At 39.3% G+C, this 17460-nt stretch overlaps 1 protein-coding gene and 1 long non-coding RNA gene across 2 annotated transcripts; one reads left to right on the forward strand and one right to left on the reverse strand.

Moving 5' to 3' along the window:
* The first annotated feature begins 1790 nt into the window (after window positions 1-1790).
* On the forward strand, window positions 1791-6090 carry LOC144630100 (apolipoprotein L3-like). The gene is made up of 2 exons (XM_078488388.1): window positions 1791-2285; window positions 4247-6090. Exons 1-2 carry the CDS (start codon window positions 2245-2247, stop codon window positions 5298-5300), a joined length of 1095 nt encoding a protein of 364 aa, XP_078344514.1. The 5' UTR covers window positions 1791-2244; the 3' UTR covers window positions 5301-6090.
* A 3122-nt stretch (window positions 6091-9212) lies between these two features.
* Window positions 9213-16228, reverse strand: LOC144630731 (uncharacterized). The gene is made up of 5 exons (XR_013566624.1): window positions 16093-16228; window positions 11044-11130; window positions 10392-10431; window positions 9852-9916; window positions 9213-9355 (listed from the first exon to the last, which is right to left on the reverse strand). It is a non-coding gene; the product is annotated as an uncharacterized LOC144630731 (long non-coding RNA).
* Window positions 16229-17460: the final 1232 nt, after the last annotated feature.

The raw sequence follows: 17460 nt of genomic DNA on the forward strand, positions 1-17460 counted from the left end.
CAACAACAACAACGTACACCCTCAACTTCTCCAGTGGAGGAGGAGGTGCTAACAGTGTTTCATCTGGAGAGAACCCAGGCACGTAGCTGAGGTTTTTGGAAAGGTGTTCGTATTGACAGGAATATTTATTAGGGGGTTATTAAATACGAGCGCCGAAGGCGCGAGCCTCTAGCGGGATCTGGGGGCATGTCCCCCAGAATATTTTGAAATCTAGAGGCCCGGAAATGCTATTTTCAGCATTGTGCACATCAATATTTATTTACTCGATGGAGTGTAAAATAACAGGTATTTCTAGGTCATAACAACAATATTTCCGGCGTTTTGTTAACTTGATACATTCATACATACATACCGGCTTAGTACACTAAACAAAAAAGCTTGACGTGTGCTGCAAAGGCATCTCAGGGTAAAGGCTTAAGTCCCCCACCCCCCCGGCTCCACCGTCAATGTACTAAAAGCCCGGTAAAAGCAGCGTCAGAGTGTCAATATGCACTAAATACACGTATCAACTGGGTCTCCCGAAATTGTATTCCCCGCCTTCCGTCTATTGATACTCCATATATCAAATCCCAAACGCCTGTTAAGGAAATATTTTGGCTTATTTTTTAACGATGGGATTATTTTGACAACATATAATGCTAGGTCACTAGGATATAATGAGGCCATTTACTTACTAATTTACTACAGGACTATTGGTAAAGCAAACTTGACAATTGCATCATCCTCGGGTGGAGGCCTTGAAAAAGATTGACAATTTCGTCCAGATCGACAGGCATACCATACTTGATATGCATGAGAGCCAGTAAGAAGAGCCTACTCTCGCCCATGATACATCTCACCATGTAATTGTTCAGCCTTCTTACTTGTACCCATTCCCCTAACAATCATTTAATGCTTTCCCGATACTTTAAGCGTTTTCTTGCAGGGTAATTTAAAAGCTGCAACACTCAAAGTTTGTTTTCTATTCCCCCACCATTTGCTAAAAGCTGAAAATCAACAGTTTGTGTTTTCAGTCCTCCATTATTGACCTCCAAAGGGGGTTCGTTCGAACCCCTCGAACCCCCCCTCCTACGCGCCTGGAACCCTCCCTGTGGTAGAACCCTATCCCTTTCATATACCATTTTTGGCAGATAAGGTCACCCTTTTATATACTTACAGTAGAACTACTGCATCCCTTTTCTAATGTTTTTTTTATCCTCTTGAAAATTACAACACGTCTGTCGTGGATGAATCAGCCGTTCGGTGAGTCTTCTCAAGATATATTTCCACACAGGTCTCAAGTCGTAAAATCCGTACCCTTTTTCAACCCTCCAGCCTACAAAATGGTACCCCTTTCGGGTGGAGCCTCCACGTACAAATAGTCCATTACGGGTTTGGATAAGCTGCAAGCCAGCAAGCCATTTCGGTTAGCCCTAAATAGCACTCTGGTTAGCCTACAGTTAGCTTAGGTAGCTTGCGGTTAGCCTTTTATTGGGATTGGGGATTTCTGGCTCGCATGGCTCGCGAGTCATGCGAGCCATTCAGGTTAGCCTAAATGGCACATTGGTTAGCCAACATAGCACTCCGGTTAGCCTACAGTTAGTTTAAGTATCTTGCGGTTAGCCTTTTATTAGGATTTGGGATTTCTGGCTCGCATGGCTCGCTAGCTCGCATATTATCCTATCTCGTCCATTACAGGGTGACCTTGCTTGCGAACAGGCCCTCAAGTGGGACAGTTTATGGTCTCAGCTTCCCCCTTCCCACTCTACGCGAGCAGACTCTTTCCAGGCCTTTTACAGAGGCCGTGTACGTGTGCTGAGCCCACACAAAAATATCACTTTTTAGCAGTCTCAGTTTTCTGTTCCTACAAGGCGACTTGGAGGATAGAATCTTTACAGGACGGAAAAAAGCTTTCCGTCACGCCATATTTATAGCTTATGATCAAAACGTCACGCTGACGTGACAATGAGCTGTTTCGCGCACGCTCCAAGGAGTAAATAAAGTCCAGTGAATCGTGGAAAATTGTCCATCATATCGAGCGAGAGGAGAAAATGAATTATTTAGCTCGACTACAGAGGATATAAACGGGTTACATAAAGCAAGAATTAGCTTACAACAGTTTCGAACGGCAAAGATTCGAAGAATTGTCTCCGAGACAAGCCATGAACGTCTTTCTTGGAAATTTGTCGGGTGAATTATAATCGGGATTATAATACAGATCTACAGCGTCATCGTTTGTCTACATTAATTCCTTTCATCGAAAGAATGAGTTTAGAGTCGGAGCAAAGCAGTCACGACGGACAAAGGTTTGTTTAGATAAAAATTTAATGCAGATACAGTAAAATAATATTTGGATCACTCGTGGAAATTTGATAACATGCACCGTGTTCTAAATATTTAAATTGAAAATTACATAAAGGACATGGTCTTGCTTCAGTCGTGGTTATGGGAAAATTGACAATGAAACGATGTTTCTTTATTTATTTCAAATAGATCGATGAAATGTAAACTAAAGAACTAAAGGATTTGTTATAAAAATCTTCAGAGGTGTTCAGTGTTAGCTATCGCTCACGACCAGTAGATTCAGATACGAAAAACAACACAAGTCGATTTCGCGTAATGGGAGATCGCGAAGCGACGAAGCGACCCGACAGATTTACACAGGCGAGCGTACGAGAGATCTTCGTCAGCCTCTAAATGGCTGCTTTAGGCAGAAAATCGATTGAGTCTGTTAATAATTTGTAAGTAATCTTTAACCAAAAGATTACAATGGAACATGCAAGAAATAATTAGTTTGTATCACTTCCTTGTTTATGAAATGTTTTGGCCAAAAGTGGAGTATAAACGATCATACAAATCCTGAGTACCTTTTTTCTAACCTTAATATTTGATCAATTTAGTTCATAACATGGACAAGAAGTGAACGATGATCTATATTTTTAGGAGAGAAAACAATATGCAAATTTTTTCCGTTTTCGGTCGTGCGTAAAATTTATAGGTGGATGGAAATTGACAACTTGTCACATAAGCGATTGTCTTGTCACGCGATCGACAATTTCGGTTGAGTGCAAAAGGTCGCCAAGTATTTTGAAAACAGTTCAGTATCGGCTGACCATCTTGCATTTTACGCAGTCGAAACAGGCAAAGACCTGTGGAAGTGCTTTACACTATAGAACAGTCTCTTTGTTGCTCTCGAGGTACCGATGGGCGACGCGCGGCGTGAATTAGAGGAAGCAAGGCGCGAGCCTCTTTCCCCAATCCAGGATTATTTTGTACATTTAACAAATCGACCACATTTTTCCATGGTCTACTTAACAAATAGATTCCATTTTGCCGTGCGTCTGTTCAGTCATAGATCACAGATGACGTCAAAATGTGGTAAGAACAAAAAAAGTGGGGTCACTGTTGTTCTTACCACATTTTGACGTCTTCTGTGATCTATAACTGAACAGACCCACGGCAAAATTGAATCAATCTGTTTTATATAATAAAACTCTGATTTGGACTATGAACTCTGATCACGCGCGCGAGTCACACCACCGCGTGACGTCATCTATGCGTCTGTACTCTAATAGATCATAAGTAAGAACCAATCAAAATGCGCGTAGAATTCAGGTTATTATATAATATAGTACTGACCCTGAGGGAGAATGAAAGATAAGCTTTGCCAGCCAGTTACCGTAGTGCTGACACCCCTGTAACCAAAAACCAATTTGGAATAGTTCGGTTGTTCTTAAACAAGAGATCCGACAGAGTGATTGCGTACACGTAAATTCGTACACGAAAACGCTTTCAAATTTGAGTATTTCAATTGACCCAATCACTCTGCTCTTGGCATATTTGGAAAGATCTCTTATCATGCACTGAACCATTCTCGGAGAGCCAGGGGCAGTTAGTCGGGACGGGAGGAAGTTGAAATCGGAAGAAAGTCGGCGAAAGTTAAATCGCTCGTTCTTGTAAACTTTTCGTCGCGCGATTTAACTTAAGCCACGGGCCGATTTTCGCCCGATTTCAACCTTCTCCCGTGCTGCAGAACTTAAGTATAAGTGATGCCTTTTTCAGTCAAAATTAAAACCGTCGGTCAGAAGTGGAACAAAGACAATGATCGTCACGGGTGGTATCAGGCGGCACATGCATCAGTGAAAATTTTACAATATTTCATCATTTTTAGCCTTATGTATATTATCTCTTAGCACGCCAAACGGTTAATATATACACTACAAAGGTCAATATGTATTTACTAATTTTTTTGAAAATTTTGTTGCAGTGATTCCTCAACCATAGACAGTGATGACGATAGTGCAAACGTGCCCGATCCTCAGGAATCATTTATAGTGAATCAAATCACAGAGAAGTTTGAAGAGTTGAGGCATCTGCGAGAGGAACTTAACCAGGCCTTTGTTCGATGGATTCCAAAGAGAAGACTTACTAAGGAACAACTGGAGGACCTGGCATTAAAACTGCATGAACACCACCGAAACGTCAATATATCAACCGCAACAGGGGCGTCCATGGGTACTTTGGGTGGGGTCCTGTCGATAGCGGGCCTTATTGCTGCGCCGTTTACTTTTGGGGCCGGGATCGTAGTTTCCCTTATTGGAGCCGGTATTGGTGGCGCGGGGGGTCTGGTGATGTCTGGTTCTAAAGTAGCTGAGATTATCCTTACAAAGTTAGGATTAAAAGATGTCCAGCAAGCTATTGACGAGGATAGAAATGCTTGCACAGATCTCCAGCAACAGTTAGACGCTCTGGAGAGTTTTATCTCTGAGCTGGCAGGCTTTCTCAAACCCCTTCATGACGATGCGGTGTTAATGCGAGAATTAGAAGGAAGTGGTTTTGAGTTCCTTCACGGTCTATTCCCTAAGGACTACACGACTTCTGCTGAGGAGAAGGTAGAATTCGGCGCCAGGTTCTTTCGGACTATCGGTTCTGCTGCCACGGTGTCGGCTTCAGCGGTCGCTACCGCGGGTGCTCTGGCCCGGAGCGCGGCTCTGGCTGGGACTCGAGCAGCGCATATCGCTGGCTCAATTATAAGCGCTGCTCTTCTGCCATTGGACATCACGCTTCTCGTGAAGTCGTCCTTGGAGCTGCATCGAGGCTCGACTTCAAAGATTGTGGAGGATATTAGGAAGATTCTAGAGGAGCTAGAATGTCCAGATGAGAAGGAGATTGAAATGTTGGTCGAGAGCTTCATCGATGAAAAGTTCACCGAGGCTTACAATAAGATTGAAGGCGAGAAAGAACAAACAGGAAACGGTGAAGACCAGGTCCAAAACGACAATGAACAAAATGCTACAGATGACGTAGCAGTGTGCAATTAATTTATTTTGTGTTTAAAAACACAAAATAAATTAACATAAATTAAAACAATAAAAATCGCGGCACAAGATAGGGTAAGATACGTTGTACTTTTATTTGAGTTATGTCCGCTCAATAATAAAATATTTGGACAGATTTAAGTGTCTAATATTTAACACTCGCGTAAAGTATACTGTTGTACAAGCGAAGCCACCAAAGTTATTTAGAAGTTGTAATTAGAATTGTTATTATTGTAAATTAATGTTACTTATTCCAGACAGTAAATAAGTTAGAAAAGTTAAGTATATGCCAAACTTCATTCGTGTTTCTGTGTTGAAAGTAACAAACACTTCACGTTTTTCAAAAGTTTATGGTGAATCCCCTCCGGAGAAATTTTTTTAAACTTTGCAAAAACTTGAACCTTAGCATAGTGATAACTCATCATTAATCGGTGCACGAATTAGGACGAGTCAAGCCGACAACAAACGAAATATTCATTAGAGTATGGTTCATTGGATAAGTATTTACACGATATTGTTCTTAGCCTTGTGTCCTGTGCGCTGAAACATAGGGAATTACCATAATTAGAGATTCACAGCTTTGAATATATCACACGTTGTTGTACGTAAACAAGGAAGGTCTTCGGAAGCCTCAAAACCTGCAATTTGGTGTCCACGTTTGCTCAGCCGATGTAGAATTTCACGAGTTGATTCGCAAGGAACATCAAGTTGGTGAAGCGAATTTTAAATTTTCCTTTTTAAAAAGAAGATAGCACGGTTCAAAGTTTAGATTTCACATTTTTGTTCTCTTAGAAGCAAATATTTTCCAGTACAATGTCATTAAAGATGTGAATATTGTTCATCGTGGTGTAAGATAGGTAATAAACGTTTATTCGTTTGTCTCACGATAGAATCGCTTTGAGATGTTGGTCGCGACGTTTCGACTGCAATACTGCTAGTCTTCATCAGGCGATGACGTCGATTGTTTACGCGTCGCTATTTATGCACGTTGGTTCGCTGTGATTGGTGCATTTCGATCCTCATTATTATTCCGACTAACAGGTGGTGTTCCCTCATAGGTCTGGTTTGTAGTTGAACGGCTGTTATGCTTTCTGATCGTAGGTATCCATGCTTCAGGAATTTCAATTCCGCTATCTCTATTGATGCAGATGTAAAAACGCGTATCGACAAAGCTAGACAGGCATTCATAGCACTAAAACCAGTTTGGGGACCCAAAAGGATTTCCCTTAAGACCAAATTAAGACTATTCAACTCAAATGTAAAGACAGTGCTTCTCTATGGCTCCGAAAGCTGGAAAACAACACAGGACGTAGTTAAAAAGTTGAGGGTTTTTATCCACAAGTGCCTCCGTATTATATTGGGAATAAGATGGCCACAAAAAATATCCAACCTGGAAGTACGAAACATCTGTAAACAAGAGGACATCATGGTGAGCTTAACCCGCAGGAAATGGAGATGGATTGGGCATGTGTTGAGAAAAGAATCAGGGGATGTGGCTAAAGATGGGTTATTTTGGACACCAGAGGGAAAGCGAGCATGGGGAAGGCCTAGAACAACCTGGCGAAGGTCGGCTGAAAAAGAACTTAAGTCCCTGCACCTGACCTGGAATGGGATCCGGAAGGCGGCACAAGTACGCTCCCGCTGGAGAGAGACTGTAGAGGCCTTATGCGTCCAATGGCGCGAAAAGGATCGATGATGATGATCTCTATTGATGTTATTAGAATGAAGTCTTATTTGGATAGCCTCTTTGACCCTGCGTGTGTATCGGTGAGGGTCACGATCGATAAACTTGACTTGATTCCATAAAGGAATATGCCCCGTTTCGTTTGCGTGCTCCGAAACTGCGGAGGTTTGTGTATGAGCAAGCCTTATGTCTCTGTCGTTCTTTTATCCTGTCTTGCATCGCTCTCCCTGTTTCCCCTATGTATACTTTGCCGCATTCACATGGAATCTTGTATACAACACCTTCTTGTTTGCCTGGTTCTAGGGCGTCTTTCGGTCGTACTAAGTAAGACCGAAGAGTTGTGTCAGATTTAAAGACGGTGGTATTCCTTTATTAATTAGCAAGGGTCTGCGCGACCTGTGTCTATTGGGTGCAAGTGTTAAAGTCACACCAGTTAAAGATCGGCTAATATTTGTATTAAAATTTCTAAGTATCATAACAAATTTATTTACATTTTCCTTCGTTAAGCGTTACTCGTAGTTGCTAATCCTACTTTAGCCATAACCGTAGCATTTTTTTTTGGCCATATTTCAAAATCGACCGTTTGCGGTTTCAATATTTGAAATAAGTCGACGTTTTCCTCGAGGCGCCCGTCCAAGAAGTTGCTAAACCTGTCCCCTTCCCCCCTAAAGTTTCAAATTTATGTGTTTACTACCAATCTCGGCACGCTCCTCGTAGTTGCTAACCCAAACGTTAGCCATAATCCTTGCATTTTTTTGGCAAAACCTCAAAATCAACCGTTTGCCACCAAACAGACCACCATCATCACTTGATAGTCTTTGGATGAAACCCTAGTGTGAGCGGCTCAGGATACAGAACGTATCAAGATAGAAGGCGATAGTAGAAAAGCTTAACCCTAAATATGCTAAACCCGGATTTTTCCGGGATTTAAAGGAATGACCATTCAACCACTTATGACGTCACCGATTTACACGTCAGCAGATTTTTGTGATGTGCAGCTTATCGAGGTTGGATAGATGTTTCCACAGGAGTGTCCATCTTGAATATTGACTGTATTCCGACAGAGTTAATCGAAAAAAACATAATCAGTTTAAAATTGGTGCTAAAACAGGCCAATATATACCTGTACTTGATGATGGTCTCCTTTCCAGGGTTTTCCATTGATTAAGATCAAAATTTTTCACGCCAATTTAAGGGGTGCACAGAGTAAAAGATAGAGAAAATAAGAAAGCAGAAAATCAATAAGAAGAAACTCAATAAGAAGATCAATAATTATGGCATGGGGCTCGCCACTCCGAATAGATAGGCGGAGAAAGATGGAATGTGATTGCTAGCTACTCATGTGAAGTTCGACGTTTGACCATGACTTTAGCGCACTGTATGCATAATAACTTTAAGTTTTATTAGTTTCTCTTTCGCGAAGGATCGCGCGCGCAACATATTCAAGCGCATCCACGCCATTGCGCGCGCAACTATTAACGTATGTTTGATTTTATCAACGACACATTTGAGACTGATCAAAGGGTTTTCTCAAATTAACGTCTCTCAAGAACTATTTAGCACCTTTTATTTACACGAATTGAAAGCCAAAGTGCTACACAGCAACACTATTTGTCTTTTAAATATACGTTGTGTACTGCCCGTGAAAAACACACATTCGTGCAGCGAAAACAAGTGTTCTACTTAAAACTAAAATACATATTCCGTAACTGATTGTGAAGAACTAATCCTCTTTGAACAATAGTGCACGACGCACGATCTTTAAGAGGTGGTATTTCCAACAAACTTATCCGTTTGAGACTGTTGAGAACTAAGAAATTAAGGCTTGTAAATCGTACCCAAACGTGCTATTGAGTAACAGTTTATCTAATTATCTACCACTTGTTTTTAATAAAGTTTATTGCTGACTACAGTAAAAGTGGATGCCATTTGATGTTTTTGGTAAGCTATTCTTTCTGCAGCAAGCTTAATTTATGACAAGACATGATACTTTCAATAATAATGGAAAATACTGATCTTTACTAGTAAGCAAGCAAGTAGGGAAGCAAGCAAGAAAGAAAGCAAGTTAGCAAGTGCTTTTGCATGTGCGAATGCTTGTGCGTGTGTATGTGTATATGTTTGTTAAAACTGGTGCTTTTGCTCTTGTTTGTAAAATTTATATTAATTTTTTTAGACAACTAAAGACAAATTTATCCAGTTACTTTGGAGTCAGAATAAAACAAGCGTCAAAATTCCTTTTCAAGAGACAACATTTATTTCTAAATGACAAACACAACTTTAATAAGTCCATTCTCCCGTGGACTGTAATGATGCCTCAAACTCCATGACTGGCTTGAGTTATCGTTTTCTCAATCGCTCACACCAGCCATCGACACTGTATGCGAGAAAAAGAAAAAAACAAATTACACATGTAGCAGTGCGAGCGAAAACAACCTCTTTATTTACAGATAGCCTGTTCTGGACACTCAACGGAAAGCTTATAATCACCTGTTGAGACGCTACGTATTGAACATTGAAACTTAAGGGCAGGTGGGTAGTTTAAGACAGTAATTTCATCAAATGAATATATCCTACCCTTTTTTGTGAGGTTTCAAATATGTTTTCCCTTATTTTTCCTAAATAGGAATGTCAAGTGTCATTTTTGAACTTGGATTACTGTTACTTTACAACACCTTGTTGTGAAATAAAAAAAACGTATTTCCCTCAGATCCATGAGAGTGCTTCACTGCTCCCACAACTCAACGGTAAAAAAGGAAAGAGCTGGGGAGAGGGAGGTCCCGCCTCCTGCGCTAATTGCTATTCGCTCGTCTTCTCGCAGACTACTAACACCAATAAAAGGAAACAGGAGTGCATTAGAGATGAAAACTTACCAATGTAACATGGGAGGACACCCACCGTATCCTCCCCCACATTCAGTACCACCTCTTTTAACCGGCTGTGTAAATGAAAAAGACAACCCATTATCCATCGGAGCTGCAAGGTCTCTAGCGAGTGTTACACTGAGGTTCTAATCGCCTAGTTGGCTACCGTCTTTCCATTATCAAAAGAGTGTGAGTTCATCATTGATCTCGCACATATCTTAGACGAAATATGACAACGTTTGTAAAAACAATCCCAAGAAAAAACAAGACAATGCAAGCAAAGTGGAATGATTTGCACTCTCAGGTATTACATGCCTTTTTTATTTATGTATTTTATTCTTTATTTGTAATAGCGCTGACTGATGTAACACCCACTTGTCGACACCCAAAAACAATCCCCCAGTCCGAGAAATTTGTTGAATAACAAAATCATTTGTGTTGTAACAAGTTTATGTTTTGGTTGCTGACTATTGCATGTTTATTTTCCCTTTTTCTCCCTTCCTCTTCCCTTCATATTTTCCACATTTCTCTTTATAACAAAACTTTCACCTCCTTTTCAATCTTGTTGTCGTCCTTCATGTCTTGTTGTCTGGAAAATATAACAAAAACTATTTTTATTAGAAGACTGCTTTAAGCTGAAGGTACATAACTTCACGAAACATCGACAAAACTAAAAACCGAAATACTTTTATTGCAATTGATAACAGTTCACTTGTGATATGATCATCTCGAGAACAACCCTCATCTCTCGTAAACAAATGCACGAAAGCTTTTCTTCAAAAACAGACAAAGCCCCTCTTAAATATCAAAAAAAAATTACAAAAGATTCATCCTTTATTGCCAAACGCCACGAAAAATGCAGCTAAATTTAATAAAGAAATTCCAAAGAGCAAACGAGAACAGTTAGTTTAAAAATAAATGCAGCATTGCTTAAGTTCACCATATTTGACTTCGTGATATATTGTCAAAAATTAAAAATTTTCATTCTACATGTAGTTGGAATTTGCATCTTTCAAGTTTATATTTCTTTGCTTTCATTAATTTTAATCTATTTTTTTATCTTCATATTTCAAGGTAATGAAGCAAGCTCTTTGACATGAAAAAACGATGCAATATTATGCTGGTCAGCCGGGTTTTTGATCGTGATAAATCGTCATCATAATTATATTTAACAGTAAATCATATACAGTTTCTTTCTTACTCATACGGCATGGCAGAAGCGGCCAACAGGCAAAGGGCAAAGACAAACACAGCAAATCCTTGTTTCATCTTGAAGCTCTTAGTTCCACTATAAAAATGAAGTTAGTAGATTAGGTATCACCCAAAAGTCAAAACTCCCTTAGTGGCTGCCTACTGGACGCCATAACAGTCAGATGAGCTTTTCTTAGAGACATTTCAGTGAGTACGATTTTAAACCGTTTGATCCACACACATCAATAATGTACCTAAAATATAAAATAAAGAAGCTTTTTTTATTTTTATTTACACTTCAACCGTGTCTATATTCTGTTGTTAACTTTAGTAGTTCTCTATTTTTAAGTTTTCGTAAGGTGTCCATTATAGCTTAGGAGACATGCAGGCGCTCAGACAATTTAAGAGACATTCCATATAAAGCCCAACCGGTCAATTTTTGGCGGAAAGTGAAATTCCTTCATTTTCTCTGCAAAAGCCAACATCATGTTCTAAATAAAAGAATTTATTTCTATGGCTTCGTTTGTTTTAATAGCCGAGCGGAGCATCCATACCTATAGAAATTGGAAAACCCATCAATTCTTGTATAAACTATGTTTTTTAGTAAATGGTCGTCATTTCACGCAGTGCTGGTTAAAGAAAACCTGTGTGTTACATCGCAACAGACTGCACGGAACTCACTGACTGCCGAACTACAGCATTCAAGCCGAACGTTAAAAAATGTATAAATATTACCTGGGCAAAATATTTTACTGCAGCTCTTACATAGTTAAATAATTTTATTTTCGGTTTCAAAAACTTTCAGTAAGAGGTTTTGTCTTAAACAACACTTCAAAGAGAACGGTGCGTGCTACTCGCCGCGGTATCACTTGTCTGACATTAACATTAGGGATTTAATTTTGTAGTTTATCCTTACTACTCTTGTTTGTATTTAAACGAATACTTCTTTCTATTTCGAGTAGAATTAAAACATTTATAGCAAGGTCTTCTTTGGTACGGGTACGTAACTTTATCATCAAGATGAAAAGAAAAGTTAAGCAGTAATCGTTTGTAGGTCGATAATGTTTGAACTGAAGAGTTGTTCGCAAATTAAAATGCTCAGCAGTTTGTTTTTTACTGGGACAGTCACTCACAGTGAATCTTACAAAGATAAAAAATCCAAGAAAAAGAAAACCTCATTGTGTTTAAAGATTACGATTTTACAGTTATTTACTTTCTCTGTGACTCACCTTTCTATGATTAAATATGTTTTACAACGTTATTGTACGTTTCATAAAGCAAAAGGAACTTCTTTCAGTAAGAACTTTCCTCGTGTACTCGTTTGGCATTATGCAAAAAAGCGAGCAACTTTGTTAATCAGCTGTTATTCTTTTAAACTAGCTTCAAACATGACTCCCCAGAATGTGGCTTTGTTGTTGAGTTTTTCTTGTTCTTCTGTAGTAAGCCTTCGTTACTGGTTAGCTCTTTGTGGAGGACTGAATGTGATTCATCGTTAGGTGATGTGTCAAACAGAGTATTTTCAGTGTTCAGTGTCAATTGAATCGTGCCATGCAATGATTGGCAACGCTTGCGTGAATAAATTTCCTAACAGCTGACGATAATTGTATATCGCTAATCGCATACTTTTATTTATTACAATTCAATGCCAATAAAATACTTACACAAAGAAGAAAAACAAACCTAATGTTCAAGCGCTATAATGGTTTCCCAGGAATATCACGCAATGTTGTTTTCTTTAAAAGTGTTCTAACAACTTCTCGCCAAGAGAAGGACAGGACAGGACAAGAATGAAACGTACATATTTGTAACCCAAAACAGGTAATATCCTGGTTTTCTATCTAAACGATCTTACAGAGATTTACATGTCTACTGTAACTCTCAACTTATCCAGTGTGCCTGTTAGCCAGTCTCGCTGAATGTTTTGGAGTGGGGATTGGAGATCATTGATTTTATATTTGTGCCCCTCTCAAAGACAAGAAAACAATTCCGGGCTAAAACTATACAAGACTGGGCGAGATAATATCGCGCGTACGGCTTGAAACTCGAGGCCCGTATTTCGTGCCATGTCTACATCAGCAATTATAAGTTTGTTTTAAGCGTTAAATTACATAAAAGCAGATGATTATTGTATTTTGCTTATTCTATTCCTAATAAGCAAGTAGTATAATGGTTTCCCAGGAATAGCACGCATGCCAATTGTTTTTTTCTTTACTAAAGTATTCCACCAACTCTTCGCCAAGATAAGGAAAGACGGAACAAGAGAATAACGTGTCTCTCGTAGCTCAGTTGGTTAGAGCGCCCAACCGGTATTCTGGGAGGCCATGGGTTCGATTCCAGTCGGGGACTCAGATTTTTTCTTTGTCCCACGTTCGTGTCATGTTGAATAATTTCTTAACCAAGAGAATAACGTATTTGCACGCAGCGTAATTGAAAGTAACACGTCAGGGTGGTAATGGGGGTTTGCGTGACGCGTGATTTGACCAAAAATTAGCGCATGACACCACAAGCGACTGGCTCTGACGAATTATGTGATTAACCTGACATTATGCAGTGGGCGATTGGGTTATCTTTGACCCTAGAGCTACGGTAACTTTAGCACTAGGGTAACCATGGTAACCATGTCTCTTCGTAAACAGAGCCTTTGACTGATTTATCAACGACGCAGCAACTCAGAGGATCTGCCGAGCATTTTTTATCAATTTTCCAAACAAGTTGTATACTGGTCAGTGACATTTTGTGACATTCATGTGGTACATGTTCGTGTTTCCGTGGAAACGCCTCGACATAAATGAAGAGAGTATATGCAGAATTACAAAAAAACAGAAATAAATGAATCTTAACGCGGTACAGAGTTAGTACGTGCGTTTGCACTGAGAAAAATGCGCATATTTGTCATTCATCGACGAAGCATCACCTCAATTTATTCTGCTAGCACTAGTCGTTTTCTCAAACAAGCCGAGTAGTATTGCGTGACAATTTGCGTGACAACTCTTCCTCACTTACGTTACTTGACGTTTCTGACGTTTTTGTTACTGATATGAAAAGATAAATTATCCACCGCAGCGAATTTGGAAAACGGGCTTTTTTGAGCGTGAGCCCTTGAATGTCGCAGCGATTTGTCGCCTAGTGTGTCCCGGCCTTCAAAATCCGTGACAAAAACCCTTTAAATAATTGTGTAGAAACATTTTTAGGCATTGATCTCGACGTTTCGGGCAAGACGTTAGTTTGATGATTTGATTCTAAGTAGCAGGTTGATTGACAGTATTCCGTCACTGTATCCCTTCACCGCTGTGACGTAATCACGAGTACAAAGGAACATGCCGGCCTGCCACTTCCCCCCCTCCCCCCAGCCTATGGTACTAATTTATAAATTCACTCATTCGCAATTAAACACTTTTTTAGGACAAACTTTATAAATCAAATTTCATTTATTTTTGGCTTACAGCCACCGTAGGCTCTTCAGGTCAAAAAACATTTCATCTGGGGGGTGTGAAAAACACACATTCTTGCAAGCAAAAACAAGTGTTCAACTTAACTGATTCTGAAGAACTAATCCTCGTCGAGCAATAGTGCACCGCGCACGATCTTTAAGAGAGGTTTCCAACAAACTTATACTTTTCAAAAATAAGACATTAAGGCTTGTGAATCGTAACCCAACGTGTTATTGAGTATCAGTTTATCTAATTATCTACTATTTGTTTTTAATAAAGTTAATTGCTGACTACAGTAAAAGCTGGTGACACTTGATGTTTTTGTTAAAATGTTCTTTCTGTAGCGAGCTTTTTAATAATAATGGAAAATACTAATCTTTACTAGTGAGCAAGTAGCGCCGCCTGGTTACCGCCGCCTGGTTAGCTCAGTTGGTAGAGCGCCGGACTGCTGTGCGGGAGGTCGTGGGCTCAAACCCCAGACCGGACCAACACTCAGGGCCTTAAAATAACTGAGGAGAATGTGCTGCCTTTGTAATTACATCCTGAACTACCTCCATTCAATGCCAATAAAGAGGAGCCAAACAGTGTCCGGACCCTGGAGGTGTAGGCAAGCTTAAACAGTACAACACTCAAATGATAATTTTATTTCTCTAATTCTATTCCTAATAAGCAAAATATAATGGTTTCCCAGAAATAAAAGGCAGGACAATAGTATAGCGTGCACATTTGTAATCAAAGGAGGCCTCGAATATACAAGCGGCGTAATGGTTTCCAAGGTGAGGTAGTTCGTGCGTGAATTTTACGGCACGATTTTGTGTTTTTCTGTCTGAGCAATAAATATACTGAGCTCTGCTGGTAGTCAGAATAATTCGTTTTTATAAGCACCAGAAAATATGTTTGAATAAAAGAAAAGCTCGCTTGCGTTTTACCGACTGCTGAATAGGTCTCATGCCGTGGGCAAAACGAGAAGACAATTGTGCCAAGAAATAATTGCGCTTTCTAGAAAATAATCTGCCCGAATTCGAATTAGCACAACCTACCGTTAGTGAGCGAAAATTGATTTGCAGTATTGGCACGGTTACAAAACTTTTAATTGTAGGTTTTGTCTTAAACAAAACCTGGAAGAGAACGTTGCGTGTTACTCGCCGAGGTATCACTTGTCTGACAATTACAGATTTAATTTATCAGTTTATCCATACTACTCTTGTTTGTAATTAAACGGATACTTCCTATTACGAGTAGAATTAAAACATTTATTGCAAGGAAAAGAAATGTTAAATTGTTTCTAGGTCGATAATGCTTGGACTGAATAGTTGTTCGCAAAATGCTTTGTTTTTCATTGAGACAGTCACTCACAGTGACTTTTACAAAGCTAACAAAATCCAAGAAAAAGAAAACCTCATTGTGTTTGAAGATAAACGGTTTTACAGTTATTTACTTTCTCTGTGACTCGCCTTTCTATGATTAAATATGTTTTACAGCCTTATTGTATGTTTCTTAAACGAAAAGGAACATTCAACTGCTTTCAGTAGGAAATTTTCTCATGTACTCATTTGGCATTATGCAAAAAACGAGCAAATTTGTTAATCAGCTGTTAATCTTTTAAACTAGCTTCAATCATGACTCACCAGAATGTGGCTTTGTCGTTTAGTTTTTCTTGTTCTTCTGTAGTAAGCCTTCGTTACTGGTTAGCTCTTTGTGGAGAACTGAATGTGATCCGCGACTTTCTGCGTTTTGCTAGACCCCATTTAGCGGCTGATAAGATATACAATTGACATCTGTCAAGGAGAAAATTGTTTTTTTAAAAGTGCTGCTTGACAACTAAAGAAATGAAATGCTATGAATTAACACAAAAACGACCAATTCCATTCCTTTGCGGCTCCCGTTGCATATAAAGAAATAAAGAACTTTAAGGAAAAAATATTTAGGAAAACGTTTCAAAAATGTAAAAAACAACATCGCTAGAGGATGTGTCAAACAAATTACTTTCAGTGTTCAGTGTCAATTGAATCGTGCCATGCAATGATTGGCAACGCTTGTGTGAATAAATTTCCTAACAGCTGACGATAATTGTATATCGCTAATCGCATACTTTTATTTATTACATTTCAATGCCAATAAAATACTTACGCAAAGAAGAAAAACAAACCTAATGTTCAAGCGCTATAATGGTTTCCCAGGAATATCACGCAATGTTATTTTCTTTAATAGTTCTACCAACTTCTCGCCAAGAGAAGGACAGGACAGGACAAGAATGAAACGTATATATTTGTAACCCAAAACAAGTAATATCCCGGTTGTCTATCTGAACGATCTTACAGAGATTTACATGTCTTCTGTAACTTTCAACTTATCCAGTGTGCCTGTTACCCAGTCTCGCTGAATGTTCTGGAGTGGGGATTGGAGATCATTGATTTTATTGTTGTGGCTAAAATCATACACGTTAGAGCAAGATAATATCGCACGGCCTAAATTCGAGACCGGCCCGTATTTCGTGTCATGTTCACATCGAAAATAGATATCAGCAATGAAGTTTGTTTGTTTGTTTGCAGAGTTTTGTAAAGCGCATTTCTTTTACCCTTGTAAACTTTATTGTTTTTTGTTCTGTACTGTATTGTTGTGAGCATTAATAAAAAAAAGTTAAAAGCAAATAATTATTGCATTTTGCTTATTCTATTCCTAATATGCAAGTTGTAAAATGGTTTTCCAGTTCTTGCACGCAGTGTTTTTTTACACCAAATCATCGCCAAGATAAGAAAAGATGGAACAAAAGAATTACGTATTTGCACGCGGTGGTAATGGGGGCTTGCGTGACGCGTGATTTGAGCAAATATTAGCGCGTGACACAACAGGCGGCCCAGGCGACCAACGTAACATTATGCTGCAGGCGATTGCGTTACGTTTTCAACCGATTTGAGATAATGTAAGAGAATGCTTCAAAAACTGCTCAAAATGCAAAGTGTGAATTAGAATTCTAATAAAATGTTTTGCTTTAT

The sequence above is a fragment of the Oculina patagonica genome, chromosome 11 (assembly GCF_052425735.1).
Source record: "Oculina patagonica isolate OP01 chromosome 11, crgOcupat, whole genome shotgun sequence".
Classification (NCBI taxonomy): domain Eukaryota; kingdom Metazoa; phylum Cnidaria; class Anthozoa; order Scleractinia; family Oculinidae; genus Oculina; species Oculina patagonica.

Bases quoted from the DNA above. Each gene is read 5' to 3' on its own strand.
- LOC144630100 (XM_078488388.1), top strand. From the start codon at position 2,245: ATGAGTTTAGAGTCGGAGCAAAGCAGTCACGACGGACAAAG. The intron at 2,286-4,246 runs GTTTGTTTAGAT...ATTTTGTTGCAG, and splicing joins AGCAGTCACGACGGACAAAG to TGATTCCTCAACCATAGACA.